The sequence below is a fragment of the Salvelinus sp. IW2-2015 genome, linkage group LG13, assembly GCF_002910315.2.
Source record: "Salvelinus sp. IW2-2015 linkage group LG13, ASM291031v2, whole genome shotgun sequence".
In the NCBI taxonomy this organism is placed as follows: domain Eukaryota; kingdom Metazoa; phylum Chordata; class Actinopteri; order Salmoniformes; family Salmonidae; genus Salvelinus; species Salvelinus sp. IW2-2015.
This window is the reverse complement of record NC_036853.1, coordinates 47176856-47200187: the sequence shown is the minus strand read 5'-3', so window position 1 is coordinate 47200187 and position 23332 is coordinate 47176856. Positions and strand designations below refer to the sequence as shown.

The following is a 23332-nucleotide window of genomic DNA, read 5'->3' as shown; positions in this document are numbered from 1 at the left end:
CCAGTCAGGTGCTGCAAAGGACATAGAAAAACTGAAGCTGGCCCAGAACAGAGTGGAATGTCTTGCTGTGTATGTGTAGACGAGGCAGGTGTCCACATACTTTTGTAGTGTTTGGCAGCTAAAGAATGGTTCCCAATATCCCTGCCGCTGAAAACTCAAGCCACACTGCTATGATTTCTCCCCTTTGTGGACACTCCTATGTCTGGTAAGGTTAGTCAGGAAGGAGAAGCTCTTGTGACATAGTTTGCACTTGAAGGGCCTCTCCTTGGTGTGAACGGTCTGGTGCTTCTTCACATAGTTTGCCTCAGTAAAGCGCTTCCCACACGTGGGGCAGGCGTATGGCTTGTCTGCGTCCGTCCTAATGCTCAGCCTCCCACGTTGTGACCCGATGACACCAGAGGAGGTAGAAGCAGGAGCCACCGCCCTCAGGTGGTTAGTCTTTGAGCTCCCTCCTTGACCTCTGGCCATTGTTTGGTTGTTGTTGGGATTGTGTGCTGTGTTATAAGCAAGGTACATCTCATGGGGAACGCCCATCCTGACCCTGTCTGTGTTGGTGGGGTAACCATGAGGTAACTGAGGAAGGCTAGACCCAGGTCCAGGCTTTCTATGAACCCAGTCACTAGGCATTAGACGAGACCCTGAAGAAGACAGACTTCCTGAAAGACTACCACCGGGAGGGTCGCCCACCACCCTCTTTGAAGGCTGAAGCCCAGGGTGACCTGCTCTGTTCATCATGGATACTGTGGTGTTTGTATCATAGGAACAGGATGGTCTATCTCTATCAGCCCCAGGCACTGCTACATCCCTGTACTGAGAATGTGAAGAGAAGGGTCTGGGCTGCAGACTAGATCCCTGACTGGAGCCTCTGTCTCTCTGATGACCACCAGGACTGAGGTTGTTCAGTCCCCCTGTCCACTGGCTGTGTTCTGTATAGTGGTGTTGGTGGAGTCTCTGTCCCTCACGGTTGGGTCCTGGTTCCGACTCGGGAAGGAAGAGTGACGGCTCTTGATCGACTGTCCTGATTCGAGGCCAAGGTTTGTGACCAGCCGCCTCAGAGGTCCAGTCTCTTCCGCCAGCAACACCTGATATCAGTAGGTCTTCATGGACTGCAGACTGTGAACACAAATTGTACAGAAGAGAATATAAAGGTTTATATTAGAAACAATTTGCTGTACACACAGAAACATGACATGATATTATAAAATATCATGTTTAGCAACGGAGGCCAGAACAAATGGACGCTTTTCGCCGGAGGCTTTCATCAGCGGCACCCGGAGAACTTTTGTAACTACAAACATTTGAACTGAGCACACCCATTTCTCTTTCTATGATAAAACATTAACCACAGTCAATGGAACAAGCTCCCCAAGGAGCGAAAAGATGCAGGATCTATTCTACAGACACTGCCGATTTGGAAACAACTCTGGTTGAAACCAATGTACTACAGTCCTTCAAAAATAAATGATCAATGCTATTAGTTGTGCACGAATGGACAGTGTTTACTCCCAACACATTGGTGCAGCTGGCTTCCGGGTTAAGCGAGCAGTGTGTCAAGAAGCAGTGCGGCTTGGCAGGGTCATGTTTCGGAGGACGCATGGCTCTCGACCTTCGCCTCTCCCGAGTCCGTAGGGGAGTTGCAGCGATGGGACAAGACTAACGACCAATTGGATATCACAAAATTGGGGAGAAAAAACAGTAAAAGTCTGACCTACCGGCCAGTATTGAATTAAGCCAGCTCTGTCAGGTTTTGGCCAAGACTGTTCGGGTTTTGGTCACTAGATGTCCCCATTGCACCTTTTTTGAACCTTTTGTTTTTCTTGCTCTAATTATTGTTTGCACCTGTAGGTCATTCCCTTGTTAGTATTTAAACCCTGTGTGTTCCTCAGTTCCTTGCTCAGTGTTTGTAAGTTAGCACCCAGCCCCAGCCCAWGCCTTGTTTTATARAGATATTTCTCTTGTTGGATTTTCCAGAGGTTCTCTGGTTTAGTTCTTGTGTATTATTTGAGTAGTCTTTTGAGGTTTGTTTTTCCCTGCTGTTTTTTACCACTTTGTGGAGTTTCTTTTGTATTTTGGAGGATTTCCATTTTGTGCCTCTTGGCTTTATTTTTGGACATTGTGGATTTAGTTTCTTTGCCTGAAGATTTTGTTKTTTAATTAAACCACCATCTCTAGTACTGCTGTGTCTGCCTCATCTTCTGGGTTCTGACGATTATTAGTGACTGTTTCTCGCACCGGGTCCTGACAAGCTCCAAATAAAATACCTGATCAAAGTCAACCTACAGCTCAAAGGTAATGTCAAAACACTCACAACTATTGTTAATTCATTATCAAGTGACAATAACATGCTCAAATAAACATTATTTCTCTAAGTCTAAGACTGGGMGGTTATTATTGTTCTAAGATGGTCATACCATGGATTAGTAAGCTATTTGATTTTGAATTCGTAGGTCTAAAACAATATATACAATACCAATCAAAATTTGGACACCTACTCATTCAAGGGTTTTTATTTATTTTTGCTATTTTCTACATTGTAGAATAATAGTGAAGACATCAAAACTATGAAATAACACATACGGAATCATGTAGTAACCAAAAAAGTGTTAAACAAATCAAAATATATTTTAGATTCTTCAAAGTAGCCCCCCTTTGCCTAGATGACAGCTTGCACACTCTTGGCATTCTCTCTACCAGCTTCACCTGGAATGCTTTTCCAACAGTCTTGAAGGAGTTACCACATATGCTGAGCACTTGTTGGCTGCTTTTCCTTCACTCTGCGGTCCAACTCATCCCAAACCATCTCAATTGGGTTGAGGTCAGGTGATTGTGTAGGCTAGGTCATCTGATGCCGCACTCATCACTCTCCTTCTTGGTCAAATAGCCCTTACACAGCCTGGAAGTCCTGTTGAAAAACAAATGATAGTCCCACTAAGCGCAACGAGATGGGATTGTGTATAATGCAGAATGCTGTGACAGCCTTGCTGGTTAAGTCTGATTGAATTCTAAATAAATCACAGACAGTGTCACCAGCAAAGCACCATCACACCACCACCTCCATGCTTCACGGTGGGAACCACACATGCAGAGATCATCCGTTCACCAACTAATTCAAAATAAGTTTAGAATTTTGGCCCATTCCACCTMACAGAGCTGGTGTAACTGAGTCAGGTTTGTAGGCCTCCTTGCTCGCACACAAATTTTCTATAGGATTGAGTTCAGGGATTTGTGATGGCCACTCCAATACCTTGACTTTGTTATCCTTAAGCCATTTTGCAACAACTTTGGAAGTATGCTTGGGGTCTTTGTCCATTTGGAAGACCCATTTACGACCAAGCTTTAACTTCCTGACTGATGTCTTGAGATACTGTTTCAATATATCCACATAATTTTCCTCCCTCATGATGCCATCTATTTTGTGAAGTGCACCAGTCCCTCCTGCAGCAAAGCACCCCCACAACATGATGCTGTCACCCCCGTGCTTCACGGTTGGGATGGTGTTCTTCGGCTTGCAAGCATCCCCCTTTTTCCTCCAAACATAACGATGGTCATTATGGCCAAACAGTTCTATATTTGTTTCATCAGACCAGAGGACATTTCTTCAAAAAGTACGATCTTTGTGCAGTTGCAAACCGTAGTCTGGCTTTTTTATGGCGGTTTTGGAGCAGTGGCTTCTTCCTTGTTCAGCGGCCTTTCAGGTTATATCAATATAGGATTCGTTTTACTGTAGCTATAGATACTTTTGTACCTGTTTCCTCCAGCATCTTCACAAGGTCCTTTGCTGTTGTTCTGGGATTGATTTGCACTTTTTGCACCAAAGTACGTTCATCTCTAGGAGACAGAACGCGTCTCCTTCCTGAGCGGTATGACGGCTGCATGGTCCCATGGAGTTTATACTTGTGTACTATTGTTTGTACAGATGAACGTGGTACTTTCAGGCGTTTGGAAATTGCTCCCAAGGACGAACCAGACTTGTGGAGGCCTACAAGGTCTTGGCTGATTTCTTTTGATTTTCCCATGATGTCAAGCAAAGAGGCACTGAGTTTGAAGGTAGGCCTTGAAATATATCCACAGGTAAACCTCCAATTGATTCAAATGATGTCAATTGGCCTATCAGAAGCTTCTAAAGCCATGACATCATTTTTTGGAATTTTCCAAGCTGTTTAAAGGCACAGTCAACTTAGTGTATGTAAACTTCTGACCCACTGGAATTGTGATACAGTGAATTATAAGTGATATAATCTGTCTGTAAACAATTGCTGGGAAAATTACTTGTGTCATGCACAAAGTAGATGTCCTAACCGACTTGCCAAAACTATAGTTTGTTCACAAGAAATTTGTGGAGTGGTTGAAAAACAAATTTTAATGACTCCAACCTAAGTGTATGTAAACTGCCGACTTCAACTGTAGGTGTCTCCAAACTTTTGACTGGTACTCTTATATATTTGATCAAATATTGACTTTGGCCTTTAGTACCAAATCCAATAAAAACGCATTGAATAATACATTCATAAATGGAAAAAAGACAGTTAAAAAATAAATCACAAGGAATAATGTTTTGGAGTGTCTGTCCTATATCTAGGAGATAAAAGAAATCTCAGGAAATCTTTTACACATATTTAACCCCTTTTTTGGGGTAGGTACAAAACTACCTCCATACTTCCATTCATTAAAAAAAAAACAGTACTGGTTACATTCACATGAGTCCCGTGACACTTGTGGGGGTCGTTGAGCAAAACGGAGAACACCATCATGAGAACACCATCATGTTCGTCTCATCTTTCCATGTTAGTTTGTAAGCCAAACCGCTCAGACGCGCCACAGCCATTTTCGTGAGAAGACCGTTTTTCGGGATGTCTGACAAACACCGATGGAGCTTGGCCACCTTCCACTGCAGATGCGGACGCGATGGATTAAGACGCAGCCCATGCCACAAATCAGATATCTAGCTTAAACGGAAAGATTTTGATTGGATTTTTAAAATTATGTTACTTATATTGACGCACCGGTGGACTCTAGGTGGATTCATTAGACTTACAGTCCCATTCGATAAGAGAGAACCTGGTTTTCACAGGTATTTCTGAGAATAATGGTGGAAATTCTTAGGAAAATACAAACAAAACTACATATCCTAGCAGATGAGGTATCAAAAATCGCCCCATCATGGCCAAATTCGGTCATTAGGCCTACAAAGAAAAAGTACTGGTTAAATCCAAGGGTAGACAATTACAAAGTAGGAACTTTGGGCTTAATGACCAGTTTCCTCAAGAAAGAAATAACATGCGGAAAATACTCTACCCGATGCTTAAATATGGTCAATGATGCACACTGGTTGATGCAATGGTTGCTAAAATTCTAATAGTTTGCATAATTTCAGTTTGTGACAAAACAAGAAATCAGTGCAGAGAATCATTATACCATCTAAATGTGAAATATCTTTTCAATAACCAAAAAATATTATATTTTCAGCTGTTTGAAGCTGGTGCACAAAATAGAAAGTAAAAGACGCAAAAACAAAACTTAAGAACGGGAAGCATAGAAATTCACAGATCTACCACTTCTGAGACTTGCTTTCAATGAGAATGACAGATCTATAACGCACATTTCTACGTGAATTTGGTTGGGTCGCCCAAAATGTTACATATTGCAGCTTTAAAGAAATAGACTAGGCTTGGTGCTTATATTGTTGTTGACAAGCTCAATATTACCGCAAGCTATACCAAGATGAAAAAGTTACACCTTGGCTTTCTATGTGAATTTGGTCGGGTCACCCAAAAAGTTACATATTGCAGCTTAACAGAAATACAAAAAGCATCCTGTGAGGGGTTGATCGCTGACGATGAACTACTAATGGCAATGAACTAATTCCAAACTGGTAAATCTCCTGGCTTTGACGGTATACCAATTGAGGTGTAGAGGGTATTTTTTTTTACAGAAAACAAAGAACCTTTGTTCACCTGCTTAAATGTTTAATTTGAACAGGGGGAATGATCAACAACCCAAAGAGAGGGACTGATTACATTACTATTGAAGCAGGAGGCAAATGGCCATTATATAAGCCCTGTGCATCTCAAAAACTGAAGACCCCTCACTTTATGCTGTGACACCCATATTCTATCAAAATGTTTAGCACTTAGAATGACGAACGTAATAAGCAAAATTACTGAAAGTGAGAAATCTGGCTTTATTTAGGATCGCTACATAGGTGACAGTATTTTTCTGGAAACTATTGAACATTGTGAAATAGAAGAAAAGGCAGGTGCAGATTTTGAGGAGGCTTTTGACAAGATGGAATCTCATTTATATAGATGCCTTCAGTATTTTAATTTAATTTCAATCGTTTAAAGTCTTATATCAGAAACCGGTGAGTAAAGTAGTGAATATTGGGTATTTATTTATTTAGAGTGGTTCGACAAGGGGATCCAGTTTCACCTTATTTATTCTTATTGGCTATCGAGATGCTGGCCATCCCAATCAGGAACAATTCCAATATATACTAAACAAAAATATAAACGCAACATGTAAAGCGTTGGTCCCATGTTTCATGAGCTGAAATAAAAGATCAGAGATGTTCCATACACAAGAAAAACTTATTTCTCTCTAGTGAGTATTTCTCCTTTACCAAGATAATCCATCCACCTGACAGGTATGGCATATCAAGAAGCTGATTAAACAGCATGATCATTACACAGGTGCACCTTGTGCTGGGGACAATAAAAGGCCACTCTAAAATGTGCAGTTTTGTCACACAATACAATACCACAGATTTATCAAGTTTTGAAGGAGTGTGCAATTGGCATGCTGTCATCAGGAATGTCCACCATAGCTGTTGCCAGAGAATCTAATGTTCATTTCTCTACCATAAGCCGCCTCCAACGTCGTTTTAGAGAATTTGGCAGTACGTCCAAGCAGCCTCACAACTGCAGACCACGTGTAACCACACCAGCCTAGGATCTCCACATATGGCTTCTTTGTCCTACGGGATTGTCTTGCGTACCAATGAAGTGGAGCAATAGCCCAGTGGACATGCTTGGCATCCACATTCCAAAAGAATGAAGGATCTTGTAAAGGAGAACTTAGATTTGAAACTAGCCAAGAATGACAAAATACTATTGCTGTGGAAAGGTAAAGCTTTGTCTTTTATATGGCAGAGTAACCTTGACAAACACCTTCATTGCCTCTCAGTTGATCTACAGTGCCTTCAGAAAGTATTCACACCCCTTTACTTTTTCTACATTTTGTTGTGTTACAGCCTGAATTTTGTGTCACTGGACTACATACATTACCCTGTAATGTCAAAGTGTAATTATGTTTTTAGAAATGTTTACAAATTAATTAAAAAGCTGAAATGTCTTTAGTCAATAACTATTCAACCCCTTTGATATGGCAAGCCTAAATAAGTTCAGGGGTAAAAATGTGCTTAACAAGTCACATAATACATTGCATGGGTTCTCTCTGTGTGCAATAAGTGTGTTTAGAATGACACCGATTTTATAATGACTACCTCATCCCTGTAACCCACAAATACAATTATCTGTAAGGTCCCTCAGTTGAGCAGTGAAATTCAAACAAACACTGATTCAACCACAAAGACCAGGGAGGTTTTCCAATGCCTCGCAAAGAAGGGCACCTATTGGTAGATGAGTAAAAATGTAAAAAAGCAGACATTGAATATCCCTTTGGACATGGTGAAGTTATTAATTAAACTTTGGACGGTGTATCAATACACCCAGTCACTACAAAGACACAGGCATCTTTCCTAACTCAGTTGCCGGAGAGGAAGGAAACCGCTCCATGAGGCCAATCGTGGCCAAAATTCACCATGGGGCCAATGGTGACTTTAAAACAGTTAAAGTTTAATGGCTGTGGTAGGAGAAGACTGAGGATGGATCAACAACATTGTAGTTACTCCACAATACTAACATAAATGACAGATTTAAAATAATGAAGCCTGTGCAGAATAAATATATTCCAAAACATGCAGCCTGTTTGCAATAAGGCACTAAAGTAAAACTGCAAAAAATGTGGCAAAGAAATGAACTTTATATACTGAATACAAAGTGTTATGTTTCAGGTAAGTCCAACACATCACTGAATACCAATCTTCATATTTTCAAGCATGTTATGAGTATTCTTGTCATCGGCAAGGACTAAGGAGTTTTTTAGGATAAACAGAAACAGAATAGAGGCCAGGCAAAATCCTAGAGGAAAACCTGCTTCAGTCTGCATTCCAACAGACACTGGGAGATAAATTCAGCTTTCAGCAGGACAATAATCTCAAACACAAGGCCAAATACACACTGGAGTTGCTTACCAAGACATGTAATGTTCCTGAGTGGCCTAGTTACAGTTTTGACTTAAATCGGCTTGAAGATCTATGGCAAGACTTGAAAATGGCTGTCTATCTATGATCAACAGCCAACTTGACAGTGCTTGAAGAATTATTTTAATAATAATGTGCAAATTTTGTATAATCCAGGTGTGCAAAACTCTTAAAGACTTATCCAGACAGACTCACAGCTGTAATCGCTGCCAAAGGTGATTCTAACATGTATTGATTTACTTATGTAAATTAGATATTTAATTTTCAATAAATGTGCAAATATTTCAAAAAACACTTTGCATTAAGTCAAGGGGTATGAATACTTTCTGAAGGCACTGTATACCCATTCTTCAAATAATCAATAAAATCTTTCTTGCATGCTGACAGCAGGAATGTCCCCAGGAGAATTCAGAGCCATTATCCCCAGAAAKATTCAGAGACAGATCATATGGTTGAATTCAAATACACGGATAAATTAAAAAAATTGGGAATGTGTTTCTGAAAAAGAGGATCTTATAATAAAAAATATATAATTGATAGTAATGGGAATTTTACACTGTGCACAATTGTATGGGAACATATTTACTATCAGGTACTGGCAGCAATTCAAACAGAATGGAAGAAAAAGTTAAGGGAAATAAAATATAAACTGTTTGTAGATCTCATATTAAATCTCACAGATGGTTAACTAGAGATAAAGACAAGTACCATTTTAATTTGGGAAAACAACAAATGAGTTGCCTTCCCACACAAATGCAACTCTTACTGGGAAAAGCATTTATAGAACAACAGACTCCACAAACTGAATGTTTCAGTTGAAGATATTGTAAATATTTCTGGCTACTAACAAGATGTTACACATATTGGGCAACGAAGAATCCTCTTTCTACCGTTTTTGTCGTGTGGAAGCGCTGGAGTTGTTACGTATTTTCTGGTATTGCTCCATAGTTAACTTTTGGGCAAAAGTACAAGAGTGGTTACTCCCTGTTTTACACGATTTTGTTATTTTTCCACAAACAGTTATATTGAGTGCAGGGACAGATACAAAACGATATACAATCTATTGATTCTGCTGGGGAAGGTTTTCATTTTTAAAACTCAGAAAATAAATATGTTAGTCTTGGACTCTTTTAACCTAACTGTGAAACACTATTATACACTAGATTGCAAAATAAAGTGTGAGGTCTCCAGATTTGACTGATAAGTGGGACCAAATAACACATCAAGAAGGATGGGCCAGATTTCATATACAAAAGAAAGGTGCTCCTGATTGCCAGTCATATGACAATTCTATTTGTTTCATTATTTTTGTTTGTTGAGTAGTATTTGTGGTTGTTTGTATGTGATTCCTGTTTATGTCCTTTTCTAGTTTAAGATAATTCTTTCTTTGCTTTTGTGTGTCCACAACACTGAGGTAGTGGATTGAAGAGGGTGGGGTGGTCTGGCGGGTAGTCTGGGGGACCATGAACCTTTAGCTCCCACTTCCCTATTGTGGGATGGCTATTTGTAACATCTGTCAATGGTATTACATGCCTACGATTGAAAAGAATACAAGGAAAGAAAACCTGCCAAAAGAATAAGGATGTCTCCTTATATTTGTAAACTCAGCAAAAAAAGAAACATCCCTTTTTCAGGATCCTGTCTTTCAAAGATAATTCATAAAAATCCAAATAACTTCACAGATCTTCATTGTAAAGGGTTTAAACACTGTTTCCCATGCTTGTTCAATGAACCATAAACAATTAATGAACATGCACCTGTAACGGATGTGAAATGGCTAGCTAGTTAGCGGGTACGCGCTACTAGCATTTCAATCAGTTACGTCACTTGCTCTGAGACTTAAGTAGGGTTTCCCCTTGCTCTGCAAGGGCCGCGGCTTTTGTGGAGCGATGGGTAACGACGCTTCGTGGGTGTCAGTTGTTGATGTGTGCAGAGGGTCCCTGGTTCGCGCCCGTGTCGGGGCGAGGGGACGGTTTAAAGTTATACTGTTACATTGATGCTGTTGACCCGGATCACTGGTTGCTGCGGAAAAGGAGGAGGTTGAAAGGGGGGTGAGTGTAACGGATGTGAAATGGCTAGCTAGTTAGCGGGTACGCGCTACTAGCATTTCAATCAGTTACGTCACTTGCTCTGAGACTTAAGTAGGGTTTCCCCTTGCTCTGCAAGGGCCGCGGCTTTTGTGGAGCGATGGGTAACGACGCTTCGTGGGTGTCAGTTGTTGATGTGTGCAGAGGGTCCCTGGTTCGCGCCCGTGTCGGGGCGAGGGGACGGTTTAAAGTTATACTGTTACACACCTGTGGAACGGTCGTTAAGACACTAACAGCTTACAAAAAAAATACAAGGAAAGAAAACCTGCCAAAAGGCAATTAAGGTCAAAGTTATGAAAACTTAGGACACTAAAGAGGCCTTTCTACTGACTCTGAAAAACACCAAAAGAAAGATGCCCAGGGTCCCTGCTCATCTGCGTGAACGTGCCTTAAGCATGCTGCAAGGAGACATGAGGACTGCAGATGTGGCCAGGGCAATAAATTGCAATGTCCGTACTGTGTGACACCTAAGACAGCGCTACAGGGAGACAGGACGGACAGCTGATCGTCCTCGCAGTGGCAGACCACGTGTAACAACACCTGCACAGGATCGGTACATCCTAACATCACACCTGCGGGACAGGTACAGGATGGCAACAACAATTGCCTGAGTTACACCAGGAACTCACAATCCCTCCATCAGTGCTCAGACTGTTCGCAATAGGCTGAGAGAGGCTGGACTGAGAGCTTGTAGGCCTGTTGTAAGGAAGGTCCTCACCAGACATAACCGGCAACAACGTCCCCCTATGGGCACCAACCCACCGTCACTGAACCAGACAGGACTGGCAAAAAGTGCTCTTCACTGACGAGTCGCGGTCTTGTCTCACCAGGGGTGATGGTCCGATTCACGTTTATCGTCGAAGCAATGAGCGTTACACCGAGGCCTGTACTCTAGGGCGGGATCGATTTGGAGGTGGAGGGTCCGTCATGGTCTGGGGCGGTGTGTCACAGCCTCATCGTAATGAGCTTGTTGTATTTGCAGGCAATCTCAACGCTATGTGTTACAGGGAAGACATCCTCCTCCCTCATGTGGTAACCTTCCTGCAGTCTCATCCTGACATGACCCTCCAGCATGACAATGCCACCAGCCATACTGCTCGTTCTGTGCGTGATTTCTTGCAAGACAGGAATGTCAGTGTTCTGCCATGGCCAGCGAAGAGCCCGGATCTCAATCCCATTAGCATGTATGGGACCTGTTGGATAGGAGGGTAAGGGCTAAAGCCATTCCCCCCCAGAAATGTCCGGGAACTTGTAGGTGACTTGGTGGAAGAGTGGGGTAACATCTCAGCAAGAACTGGCAAATCTGGTGCAGTCCATGAGGAGGAGATGCACTGCAGTACTTAATGCAGCTGGTGGCCACACTAGATACTGACTGTTACTTTTGATTTTGACCCCCCCTTTGTTCAGGGACACATTATTCAATTTCTGTTAGTCATATGTCTGTAGAACTTGTTCAGTTTATGTCTCAGTTGTTGAATCTTGTTATGTTCATACAAATATTTACACATGTTAAGTTTGCTGAAAATAAACGCAGTTGACAGTGAGAGGACATTTCCTTTTTTGCTCAGTTTATAATAAATCGTTTAGTTCCTCTAAATGTGGGAAGGTGGAGGTGGGTAAAATAATAAATAAAGTTTAGCCCATCTCTAACACTGTGATTTCAAGTACCTAACAATATGGAGACAATGTCCATATGTGTTGATTAAAAAATTAAGTATAATGTTTTGGTTATACTGAGAAAGGAAACTCAGTCCCTGAAATAATACAAAAATAACCAAGTAGGTCAGCACAGTCAATATTGTATTTCATTTCAACAAAATGGTCATACACTAACATAACTTTGAAGTACAGTACTTTTATTGCACAAAACGATACGTGACAAGTATAATAACTTTTCTCACTATGGTAACACTTTACATTTTCTGTAAATCTGGTACACTCCCTTTGATAAATTAATTTGAGAATGCTTTGGAAAAGGTTCAACATTACACACATTTTCACTACTTTACACCAGTGAAGAATTTTTACAGACACCTTCACACCAACCATCACCATATCCTTTACTCTGCCTCATCATACTCATTCTTTCCTGGTTCACTTCATTCAGTTCCTTACTACATCCAAAACCAAGAGAATGAATTACAAACTAACTAGTACTGCATTACATGTCAACACTACACACTATACATGGGCCGTATGCATTTTCTGCTTGTGTATCCTGAGGTAGCTCCTCTCTGAGAACCTCTTCCCACATTGCGTACAGGCAAATGGCCTCTCTCCCGTGTGAACCTTCAGGTGCATCTTCAGCTGGTGCTGGTGAGAGAACCTCTTCTCACACTGGGGGCAGCTGTAGGGTTTCTCCCCTGTGTGGACCCTCTGGTGTCTCTTTAGGTGACCAGCCTGGGCGAAGCGCATGTGACAATGGGTACAGCTGTAGGGTTTCTCCCCCYTGTGCATCCTCTGGTGGATCTCCACCTGTTTCGGGAAACTGAAGGCTTTCCCACAGAAAGAACACGGGAAGCGCTTCTCTTTTCCACCGGATCTACAGATAGCGTTACTACTACTGTCATTTGTCATCGGGCTTATATAGCCATTTAGTTTTGGGGCACTGGCATTGTCTGAAGTCTGGTTTAGCATAAGGTGAGTGTGAGGAGGACGAAGGCCAGGGAGTACCTGTGTTGTCGCAGGGTCCATGTTCCAGTTGATAGATCCTATAGAAGGCAGGCTGAAGGCAGCACCTGTTAGGTGGTTAACCAGAGGTGCATTCAGTGTCTCTGAATCACAACTATAGGAGCAGGACGGAGCATCGCTAGCTGAGTCTGTGTCGGTTGTTCTCTCCCCCTGCATACAGACACCTCCCCGTCCCCGCAGACCAAATCTACACCTTGCCCTGGTCTCAGCCAGTCTGTTGTCATGGAGACTAAGTTTGGTTGTTTTGTGTTCGACTGTCTGTTTCTGGTTGTGGTTAACAGTGTTGTTCCCCAGCCCAGAGTTGAGGACGCTGTCCCATCCACTGACCTCCACTATGTCACCTCTGGTCCTGGCCTTCTCAGTGATGTCCCCTGGGCCCTTGTTTGCCCCCGTCTGGTTCTGGGAATCCAAGATGGCCGCCCAGTCTCCCCTGTTAGCCTCTAGCCAACCACCTGCAAGAAGAGGTTAGAAAATATACTTATTTTTTTTAAATGTCACTTATCAGATCAGGTTTATACATTATAATTTGTGTTTTTGTATGTAAACATAAGTTGTAATGATTTCATTTTTTGAATGAAGAAAAAATTGCCAGTTGCATCACTATTCCCATTGAAGATCTATTACTGTATGTAGGCTATATGTACACAGTATACAAAACATGCTCTTTCCATGACACAGAGATGACAGACTGAAAGGGAGGAGACAGGTTAAAGTATGATTTTTAAGACTTGAGACAATTGAGACATGGCTTGTTTATGTATGTGTGCCATTTAGATTGTGAATGGGCAAGACAAAATATTTAAGTGGCTTTGAACGGGTTTGGTAGTAGGTGCCGGCATAGGGCTGTTGCGGGGACTGTATTACCACCACACCGGCGGTCACGAGTCATGAAGGCAGTCAAATTCCATGTGACCGTAGAGTCACGGTAATTAGGCTTCTCCAAGCCCTGATGCTGCTGCTGGTCATTAGCGGCCTACCAAACTTGCTAACTGCTTGGTACTCAGCATTCTATTGTCCCTCTAATCACTCTTACATTGCAAATGTAATCAAAAATCTAATCAAACACTTCATGAGAGCCCATGAGCTCATGTTGCGCAACATTTCAATAGGCTATGCAATTGCGCGAGAAAACACAGTGATGGCCTCCTAAAAAGATAAGGATCCCATCAGCTTCATATAGGCTAGGCCTACTATATTTATTTCTCAACTTCCCTAATATTAAGCACATTTCTTCTCTTTACACCAGGAGTATAGCTCACCTGGCTGAGATGAAAATGAACCATGGGGAAAAACGTCCTGTATTCGCTATTTAAGTGCATAGATGACATGTATTTTTTCCCGCTGCCCCTGTTTCGATACAGGTGCATGATAATGGTCGATTCTAAATCAAAACAAATTTCACACATATTATTTAGAGACAAGATTAAATCAAGAATAGTCTGATGAGTGACAATATTAGCCTATCACTTGTGAATTATAAACTCAGCAAAAAAAATAAACATCCCTTTTTCAGGACCCTGTCTTTAAAAGATAATACGTAAAAATCCAAATACCTTCACAGATCTTCATTGTAAAGGGTTTAAACACTGTTTCCCATGCTTGTTCAATGAACCATAAACAACTCATGAACATGCACCTGTGGAACAGTCGTCAAGACACTAACAGCTTACAGACGGTAGCCAAGTAAGGTCACAGTTATGAAAACTTAGGACACTAAAGAGGCCTTTCTACTGACTCTGAAAACACCAAAAGAAAGATGCCCAGGGTCCCTGCTCATGTGTGTGAACGTGTCTTAGGCATGCTGCAAGGAAACATGAGGACTGCAGATGTGGCCAGGGCAATAAATTGCAATGTCTGTACTGTGAAACGCCTAAGACAGCGCTACAGGGAGACAGGACGGACAGCTGATCATCCTCGCAGTGGCAGACCACGTGTGTAACAACACCTGCACAGGATCGGTACATCTGAACATCACACCTGCAGGACAGGTACAGGATGGCAACAACAACTGCCCGAGTTACACCAGGAACGCACAATCCCTCCATCAGTGCTCAGACTCTCCACAATAGGCTGAGAGAGACTGGACTAAGGGCTTGTAGGCCTGTTGTAAGGCAGGTCCTCACCAGACATCAACGGCAGCAACGTTGCCTATGGGCACAAACCCACCGTCGCTGAACCAGAAAGGACTGGCAAAAAGTGCAGTTTTGTCTCACCAGGGGTGATGGTCCGATTCACGTTTATCGTCGAAGGAATGAGCGTTACACCGAGGCCTGTACTCTGGAGCGGGATCGATTTGGAGGTGGAGGGTCCGTCATGGTCTGGGGCGGGTGTCACAGCATCATCGGACTGAGCTTGTTGTCATTGCAGGCAATCTCAACGCTGTGCGTTACAGGGAAGACATCCTCCTCCCTCATGTGGTACCCTTCCTGCAGGCTCATCTTGACATGACCCTCCAGCATGACAATGCCATCAGCCATACTGCTCGTTCTGTGCGTGATTTCCTGCAAGACAGGAATGTCAGTGTTCTGCCATGGCCAGCGAAGAGCTCGGATCACAATCCCATTGAGCACGTCTGGGACCTGTTGGATCGGAGGTGAGGGCTAGGACCATTCCGCCCAGAAATGTCCGGGAACTTGCAGGTGCCTTGGTGGAAGAGTGGGTTAACATCTCACAGCAAGATCTGGCAAATCTGATGCAGTCCATGAGGAGGAGATGCACTGCAGTACTTAATGCAGCTGGTGGCCACACCAGATACTGACTGTTACTTTTGATTTTGACCCCCCCTTTGTTCAGGGACACATTATTCCATTTCTGTTAGTCATATGTCTGTGGAACTTGTTCAGTTTATGTCTCAGTTGTTGAATCTTATGTTCATACAAATATGTACACATGTTAAGTTTGCTGAAAATAAACGCAGTTGACAGTGAGAGGACGTTTCTTTCTTTGCTGAGTTTATATTATAATTTGTGAATGATGCCCAGCATCAGAAACAATGCCTTTTTTTGGGACAACTTTTTCTAATCATAGTCGCACACCTCATGTAGCTTAGCCATGGGCCTATATGTTTTAATAAGGTTTTTATCACAACTAAAATGTCCAAATAACTTCTTAATATTAAGCACATTAAGCCCCTTTACAAGGGGTGTAGAGCCTAACAGGCATACATAAGCAGATGTGAGTTTCAAGTTTGGGGAAGATAATTTCCCCCATAAAAATGCACCTTAATAATAAAAGCATTACATGCATAATTGCATTTGCGGTCATTATTGATAATGGTGTTTTCCGCTAATGGAACATTCGCGCTTATAGCCTACTACCATGAGCGCATTGTTTGTGCTTATAATGTGAATAAATAGCCTAATAGTTTATCAACATTTTAAGCTAAACGTTATGATTTGTTGCGTCAGCCAATTGGCATAAAAACGTTTTTTTTTTATGCTAGTGGTTGTATTAATTTGGGATCTATCGCATCCCACAACTGTCCCAGACTATGTTTGGAATATTTATTTCTCGCACAGAATAGGTCGACTTTTGTACTACGGAGGATAGTAGATTGACATAGGCTTTTGCTGTTCATTATGCCTACTCATTTTGTTGGCTGCCGAAAAGTAAATGTGGACAGTTCTTCCAGTATCTTCAATATGCACCTCGGAAATGGATAAGGATGCGCGCAGTTGCGTCCCCCGATGTGTCTGTCTTCACTTGTAGCCTGTGAGAAAGACCCGATCACGTTACGGAGCGAGCAGCACTCCGGGAGAAGTGCTGCCACTGGCACAACTGCCACTGGCTGCAAAAGGCATGGATTTTTTTATGGTGCATTACGGCCACACAAAGGGGATACCGCCGTAAAATTCTAGGCATTATCAAATGCTTGTCAAATTGTGAATGCGTGACTGATGTAGCGTGTACAGCGTGCGCAAAAAAACAAAGCAGGGCTCATGCCTTTCAAGCAACTTTTTTCAAATCATCATTAGAGTCTCCTCATGCAGCCGTACAATGTATTAAAAATCAAAACATATAGCCCAACATTTGGGCAACTAACAACTAAAGGGACATTAATAACTCTAAATTAAGCATATAGGAGTACCTATTTCTTTGTTAACCGCTCAACCCAGAATAGCCGCTTGTGCGCACTCCCTCAAATCGTTTGGAGAAAATATCCTTTATTCTGCTTTGTTCAATTGTATTCTTCATACTGTAAAATAATGCCACGGAATTCTAAGAAAACCTGGTCTGCTAAATGAACTAGTGTAGCCCACAGCCATTTGGCATAGCCAGATCAGGACAACTCAGAGTATGCTATTCTGTTCTTCTGAAATAGACTACATTTTCTTCATATCATGCTTCTTTAGAGCTGTCTAAAATAAATAATGAATTTATTGTGATGTGTAGGCTATATTAAATGGATTTATTAGACTTTTTAAAATGTAGATGTTCCAAAGGTCAACATCAGTGGCTTGTAGGCTATGTGTSGTAGCCAGGAGATGCTAAATGTGTTTGTTAATTAACGGTCAATTACTGTGAGACCGACAGTTATTTGCCACCGGCTGATGGCACTTAAGCCAGGCACACCGATTTGTGTCAAGAACTGCAATGCTGCTAGGTATTTCACACTCAGCAGTTTCCCGTGTGTATCAAGACTAGTCCACCACCCAAAGGACATCCAGCCAACTTGACAACTGTGGGAAGCATTGGAGTCAACATGGGCCAGCATCCCTATGGAACGCTTTTGATACCTTGTAGAGTCCATGCCCCGACGAATTGAGGCTGTTCTGAGTGGGGAGGGTGCAACTCAATATTAGGAAGGTGTTCTTAATGTTTGGTACACTCAGTGTATTTCTCCCTTACCTTGCTCCCCCATCTTTAGTCCACTCAGCAGGTCAATGCTCTCTGGTTCATCTTCTATTGTCTCCTCTTTGACTATCAGCAGATCAGGCTTCCCATCCTCCATGTCTACTGACTGTAAGAGATACAGAGTGAGAGGATGTTGGATCAAGAAATCTGATATGAGCACCCTGCTATGGAGCATCTTCTGATTGGGCAATGAGGGACTGCTATGAGTACTATACAAACATGTTAGTTGATTTGATTACTTGACATTCTTTAATGGTTTGATAATTCAAAGGCATGGTCCCACAATTAAAACACAATTAATCAAGAAAGACCTGGCCCCCTTATCCACAAAGAGTCTCAGAGTAGAAGTGCTGACCGAGAATCAGGTCCCCACCTATCTACATAGCCTTATTCATTATGATCTAAAAGGCTAAACTGATCCTAGATCAGCACTCCTACTCTAACCTAATACCATATAGACAGTAGTTTACAGTGGGCTTACCTCAGTGAGGCTGTGTGTGGTTCTGTGCTGCTCAGTGGGTTCAGGAGAAGGTGTAGTCTGGTTGTCCTCCATGACCATGGTCCCCTCAGAGTTCCCAAGACCCTCCTCACACCCCTCCTCCTTCACCAGCAGCACCTCTGGACCCTCCTCCTCCTGGAAGAGAGAGGTGATACAGATTACACAGACATACACTCCCTCAGGTACATACACACACAAGATAATAAACACACTCCACATGGAGGGTCCACACTTGCAAACATAAGCAAGCATTTAAAGTTAAACAGGTTCTCATGTAAAAAATGCACAGCAGCCAATTAAAATGTTTGTTTTACTTGCATGTGACAGAAAGCTAAATTGTAGCTGGTCCCATCAGATAACATGGCACACATTAGCCCTTTGATAACCTCACCAGGTGGCAGCGATTACATCCCGGCACAACTTCTGCAGACAATAAAAGTTGTAGACAGTTGGACGTGTTCATGGAAGCGTCCTTAGCAACAAGGCTGTCACGTGTATTTCATTGACTGGTCAAATTGTTCTCTGTGTAAAGTGCCTAGTCCGTGTAATTGTCGCAGATTGTGGCAAAGGGTTCGAATCTCACATGAGTCGCCCCCTGCACACAAACACACTGCTATTGTCAAATAATCATATTGCATAGGCTATATTACATGGACGTGTACACCTAAATGTAGGCCAACGTTTTATATGCATTTTCATAATCTCCTTTGTCACGTGTGCTATGAATTGTTTCAAGGCTTTAAAGTCCTTCTTTAACCTGTCTCCACCTCTTCATCTACACTGATTGAAGTGGATTTAACAAGTGATGTCAATAACGGATCATAGCTTTCACCTGGTCAGTCTGTCATGGAAAGAGCAGGTATTCTTAATGTTTTGTATACTCAGTGTATATTAAAGGGAGTCTCAATGAAAGTCAGAATAAAAAGTCCCATTTTGTGTTTATTAAACATAAACATGGGTTATATACCCCATATGAAAACCACACATACACATGTCTAAACCAAAACTATATTCACTTTCTCATTACAAAAGTGTCTTGGGAACAATATTTATTGTTGAATGGAAGTAATGAAATAGGCATTTGTAAACATTACAGTACAAACACTATGTAAAATACTTTTCATACTTATATATCACACAATGTATGGATGCAATATTCTAACCAGGAATATTCAACACTGAAATCTGTGACTCGTTATTCCAAATGCATCTGTGGATCTTTTCTGCTGATGTTTTTTTAAATGTTTTTTTATTTATGCAGGCTTTGATATAAACGTCAGAAGCTATCGAGTGGAATAGGTATGTTTCTATGTTATAGAGTGGAATGTTTTTTCTGCTGGTGTATCCTGAGGTAGCTCCTCTCTGAGAACCTCTTCCCGCAGTGTGTACAGGCAAACGGCCTTTCTCCCGTGTGGACCTTCAAGTGCATCTTCAGTTGACCAGCCTGTGCGAAACGCATGTGACACTGTGAACAGCTGAAAGGTTTCTCCCCTGTGTGGATCCTCTGGTGCCTCTTCAGGGTGTCCTGGCGAGAGAACCTCTTCTCACACTGGGTACAGCTGAATGGTTTCTCTCCTGTGTGGACCCTCTGGTGCCTCTCCACCTTCTGAGAGCTGCTGAAGCCTTTGTTACAGAACATGCAGAGGAACCGTTTCTCTTTACTATTGCCTGATGTGGCTCCCCCTCCCTGAGCCTGGGCTCTAGCCCTGTCGTTTGAGTTCAATACCTGATCGAAAAGGACACAGCCGTGTGAATCGGAAGGTGCCATCAACGTGGACACTGGGTAGCGATCCTTGAACACGTGTAAAGGGGAGTGCGTGGCGACATTTAGATTTGTCTCCAAGCTTTCCCTGTAATCTAAGAAATCTCTGCCCTGTGAGTGTCCGTCTCCAAGGAGACTATCTGCATTCCATGTGGGAGGAACATCGCTCTCCACTTTTACTGTCACCTCATCTGCTAATATAACCTCCTCTTTCTTATCTAGGCACCCTTCAGAGTATACACTACTACTGCGCCGGTTCCAGTCCCCTCTAGACAGATCAATCTGTGTCTCTAAACCCAAGGGCATGTTGCCAGGGTCCATCTCTGTATTGTAAGAACAAGACGGATCATCACCGGCAGTGTCTAACGCATCACCATCACCATCCCCACGGGAATTAACAGTCCTCTGGCTCTGGTGAAATACTGGTAAATATTCGGAGCCGGGAGCAAGAGGACTGCCCAGTTTACTCAGCCCCAGTCTCTCTGGGTCTGATCTATGATCAGATCCTGGGTGTAAGAGCCTGTGTGTTACAGTTAAAGTCTTGGTGTTTGTCTCTGACTTGAGGACGGCGTTCTGTGTTCCACTGACCTCCGTGATGCTGCGTCGGGTCCTGGGCTGCGCTTTGTTGGTGGGGTCCTCCGTGGCTGCAGAGGGCGCACCAGACTGAATGTCTCTGATGTTCCGTGGGTCCTCCTCTCCTACAGACCTCTCCTGCTTGACCCCAGGACCTGCAGCCTCTGCATCTGCAGACTGACACAGGAAGATAACAATATCGTCTCACAAGCTTCCTTATGGCAGATTTAAAAAAAAAAAATCTTTTTTAAATGTTTTACCTTTATTTAACTGAGGATAAATGATGATGTTACATGTAAGCAAGTGAATAGCTGAGGGGAGATTTTCAGACATAAACAGGCCACATTTGATAACTAATTTTTATGTAACACTATTACACTAACCTCTATCACCATAAAATTCTGGGATGTGGTTCCACTCCCCTCATCAACAGTGATTGGTTGGTCATCTCTCCATGTATTGTGTRCCGCTGGCTTCAGAAAGCTTCTGTGGCCTCCAGTGAGATGTCCTTCACCTGAGAGTGTGATTGGGGGAAAAGAGGTGGTTAGGTTCAATGTTATATTGTACACATTTGACCCTGTCTACAATTGGTAAGGATTTAAGGTAACACTTCTCATAACTTCTTGATATACTATTTATTATGTTCCATGCATCTTATTGTTTTCATTAAGTAAATAATGGAAAATGAAGTATATCAAAAATCTGGTTATAATATGATGTCTCTGCACAAGATAGCTAAGTAATCAGGGGATGTATTGTATACGACCCAAAAACGGACAATTCTGGATAACATCTGAACACATATACAGAGGGGAACGGGGCGACAGGCACTGAACTATAAATGAACGGCGACAGGTCGCACAGCCTCTGCCTTCTGCAAAATGTACCTCTTGCCATTCCTCTGTATCGGTCAAGGATCTTAACACTACTGGGACGACTGGCGAGGACGCGCTCTCGCATTGTCCTCTCTGCGCGCTCCCGTGCAACCTTCAGTTCTAGTAGTTTCCTCCGCAATGCCCTGTTTTCTTTCTGGCTTTGAGTTATTTCCAAACGAAACACGGCATAGTCGTCGTCTACGAGTTTACAGATCTCTGCCACGGCGGCATTCGCTAGCACCTCCATGATGGAGGCTATTTGAGTGTGAAAAACCATACAGTTAGCCATTTTATGCTAACGTTAGCAGCTAGCTAGCTAGCGTTACCTAGATAACAGCTTTCAACCAAGTCCTGTCTCCAACGGGAATTAAACACGACATGGGGTGTGATGTGATGCATTTAAATGAGTCATATTTTGAGTTCATGTGTGTTAATACACGTCTAAATAACAACAATAAAAACGATGTTTTTTCATAACTGTTCACTTCCGTTTACTTCTTCGTGTGAGTTTCCGGCAGACTAGACGTTGTTTTACGTATTTCCGCCTTTCACAGGGTTACCACAGCCACAAAGTCAAAATTGTCTATGTCGTAAAAGTTCATTAAAATAAAACAATTATTTGGGGTCTTAATAAGTGTGCGTGGGGTAAGGTGACTAGGCATCAGGATATATAATAAACAGAGTAGCTAGAGCGTTATTTTATTGAACCTTTATTTTAACAGGGAAGAAATATTGTGCTCTGTATAATATCATATAACTAACTACACGTATTGTTCACACAAACAATTATATATATATAAATACAAAACACAGTCATGGGAAGCACAAATAAAATATCACAAATCACCCTGAAAAACAGTTCCATTCCTCCACAAAGTCCCCAATCAATACTTTAAATTGCCCGAATGGCACCAGAACATCAGAATAAATGTGTTTTGAATTTTGTTCCAGCAATACAGTGCATTAAAACTAAAAGCAGATTTACCTAGTTCGGAGGAGACCCTAGGAACCTCAAGAGTTAACAAATCATGTGAATGGTTTAGGCAACTCAGGTGTCTATACTTCAACAACAAAGTTAGATAAAACTGCCTTTTATGTAGGGCCTTGTAAACAAAAAGGGAGTAATATTGAAATCTACGGGTCTTTAGCGAAGTACAGCAAACCTTTTGATACAGGATACAGTAATGAGTATCAAAACTGTAACCTGTAACAAAATGAATGGCACTATGGTAGATAGCATCCAAAGGTTTAAGAGTAGCAGCAGCTGCACTTTGATAAATAGTATCACATTAATCAAGAACAGATAAAGGTTGACTGAATAACCTGCTTCCTACTGCTTAGAGAAAGGCACGATCTGTTTCTGTAGAAACATTCTTATGAGAGGTTCAATTTAGTTTTGCCCGTAATAAGCACAAGTTTTAAATCAGCAAGGGATTCCTGCATAGCTATAACATCTGACTGTAGTTTAGACACAGCCAATCAACAGTCGTGGCTATAGCATTGATAATAGTATCATCCACAAATACAGTGCATTCGGAAAGTATTCAGACCCCTGGACTTTTCCCACATTTTCTTACATTACAACCTTATTCTAAAATGTATTAAATAGTTTCCCCCCCTCATCAATCTACACACAATACCCCATAATGACAAAGCATAAACAGGTTATTA

The 23332-nt window shown here is 42.2% G+C and overlaps 1 protein-coding gene across 2 annotated transcripts; it reads right to left on the bottom strand.

Annotated features, from left to right (window-relative positions):
• On the bottom strand, positions 1-22169 carry LOC111971744 (uncharacterized). Of its 2 annotated transcripts, XM_023998579.3 has the most exons (7): positions 21674-22169; positions 21170-21300; positions 20802-20963; positions 18434-18586; positions 17947-18058; positions 13426-13550; positions 1-1113 (listed from the first exon to the last, which is right to left on the bottom strand). In XM_023998579.3, the coding sequence occupies exons 1-7, from the start codon at positions 21948-21950 to the stop codon at positions 169-171; spliced, it is 1905 nt and encodes a 634-aa protein (XP_023854347.3). In that variant the 5' UTR covers positions 21951-22169; the 3' UTR covers positions 1-168. The 2 variants fall into 2 exon arrangements, with proteins under 2 accessions (XP_023854347.3, XP_070302485.1); XM_070446384.1 differs by lacking the exon at positions 1-1113 and having other exon boundaries at positions 12243-13550.
• Between the last annotated feature and the right edge of the window lie 1163 nt (positions 22170-23332).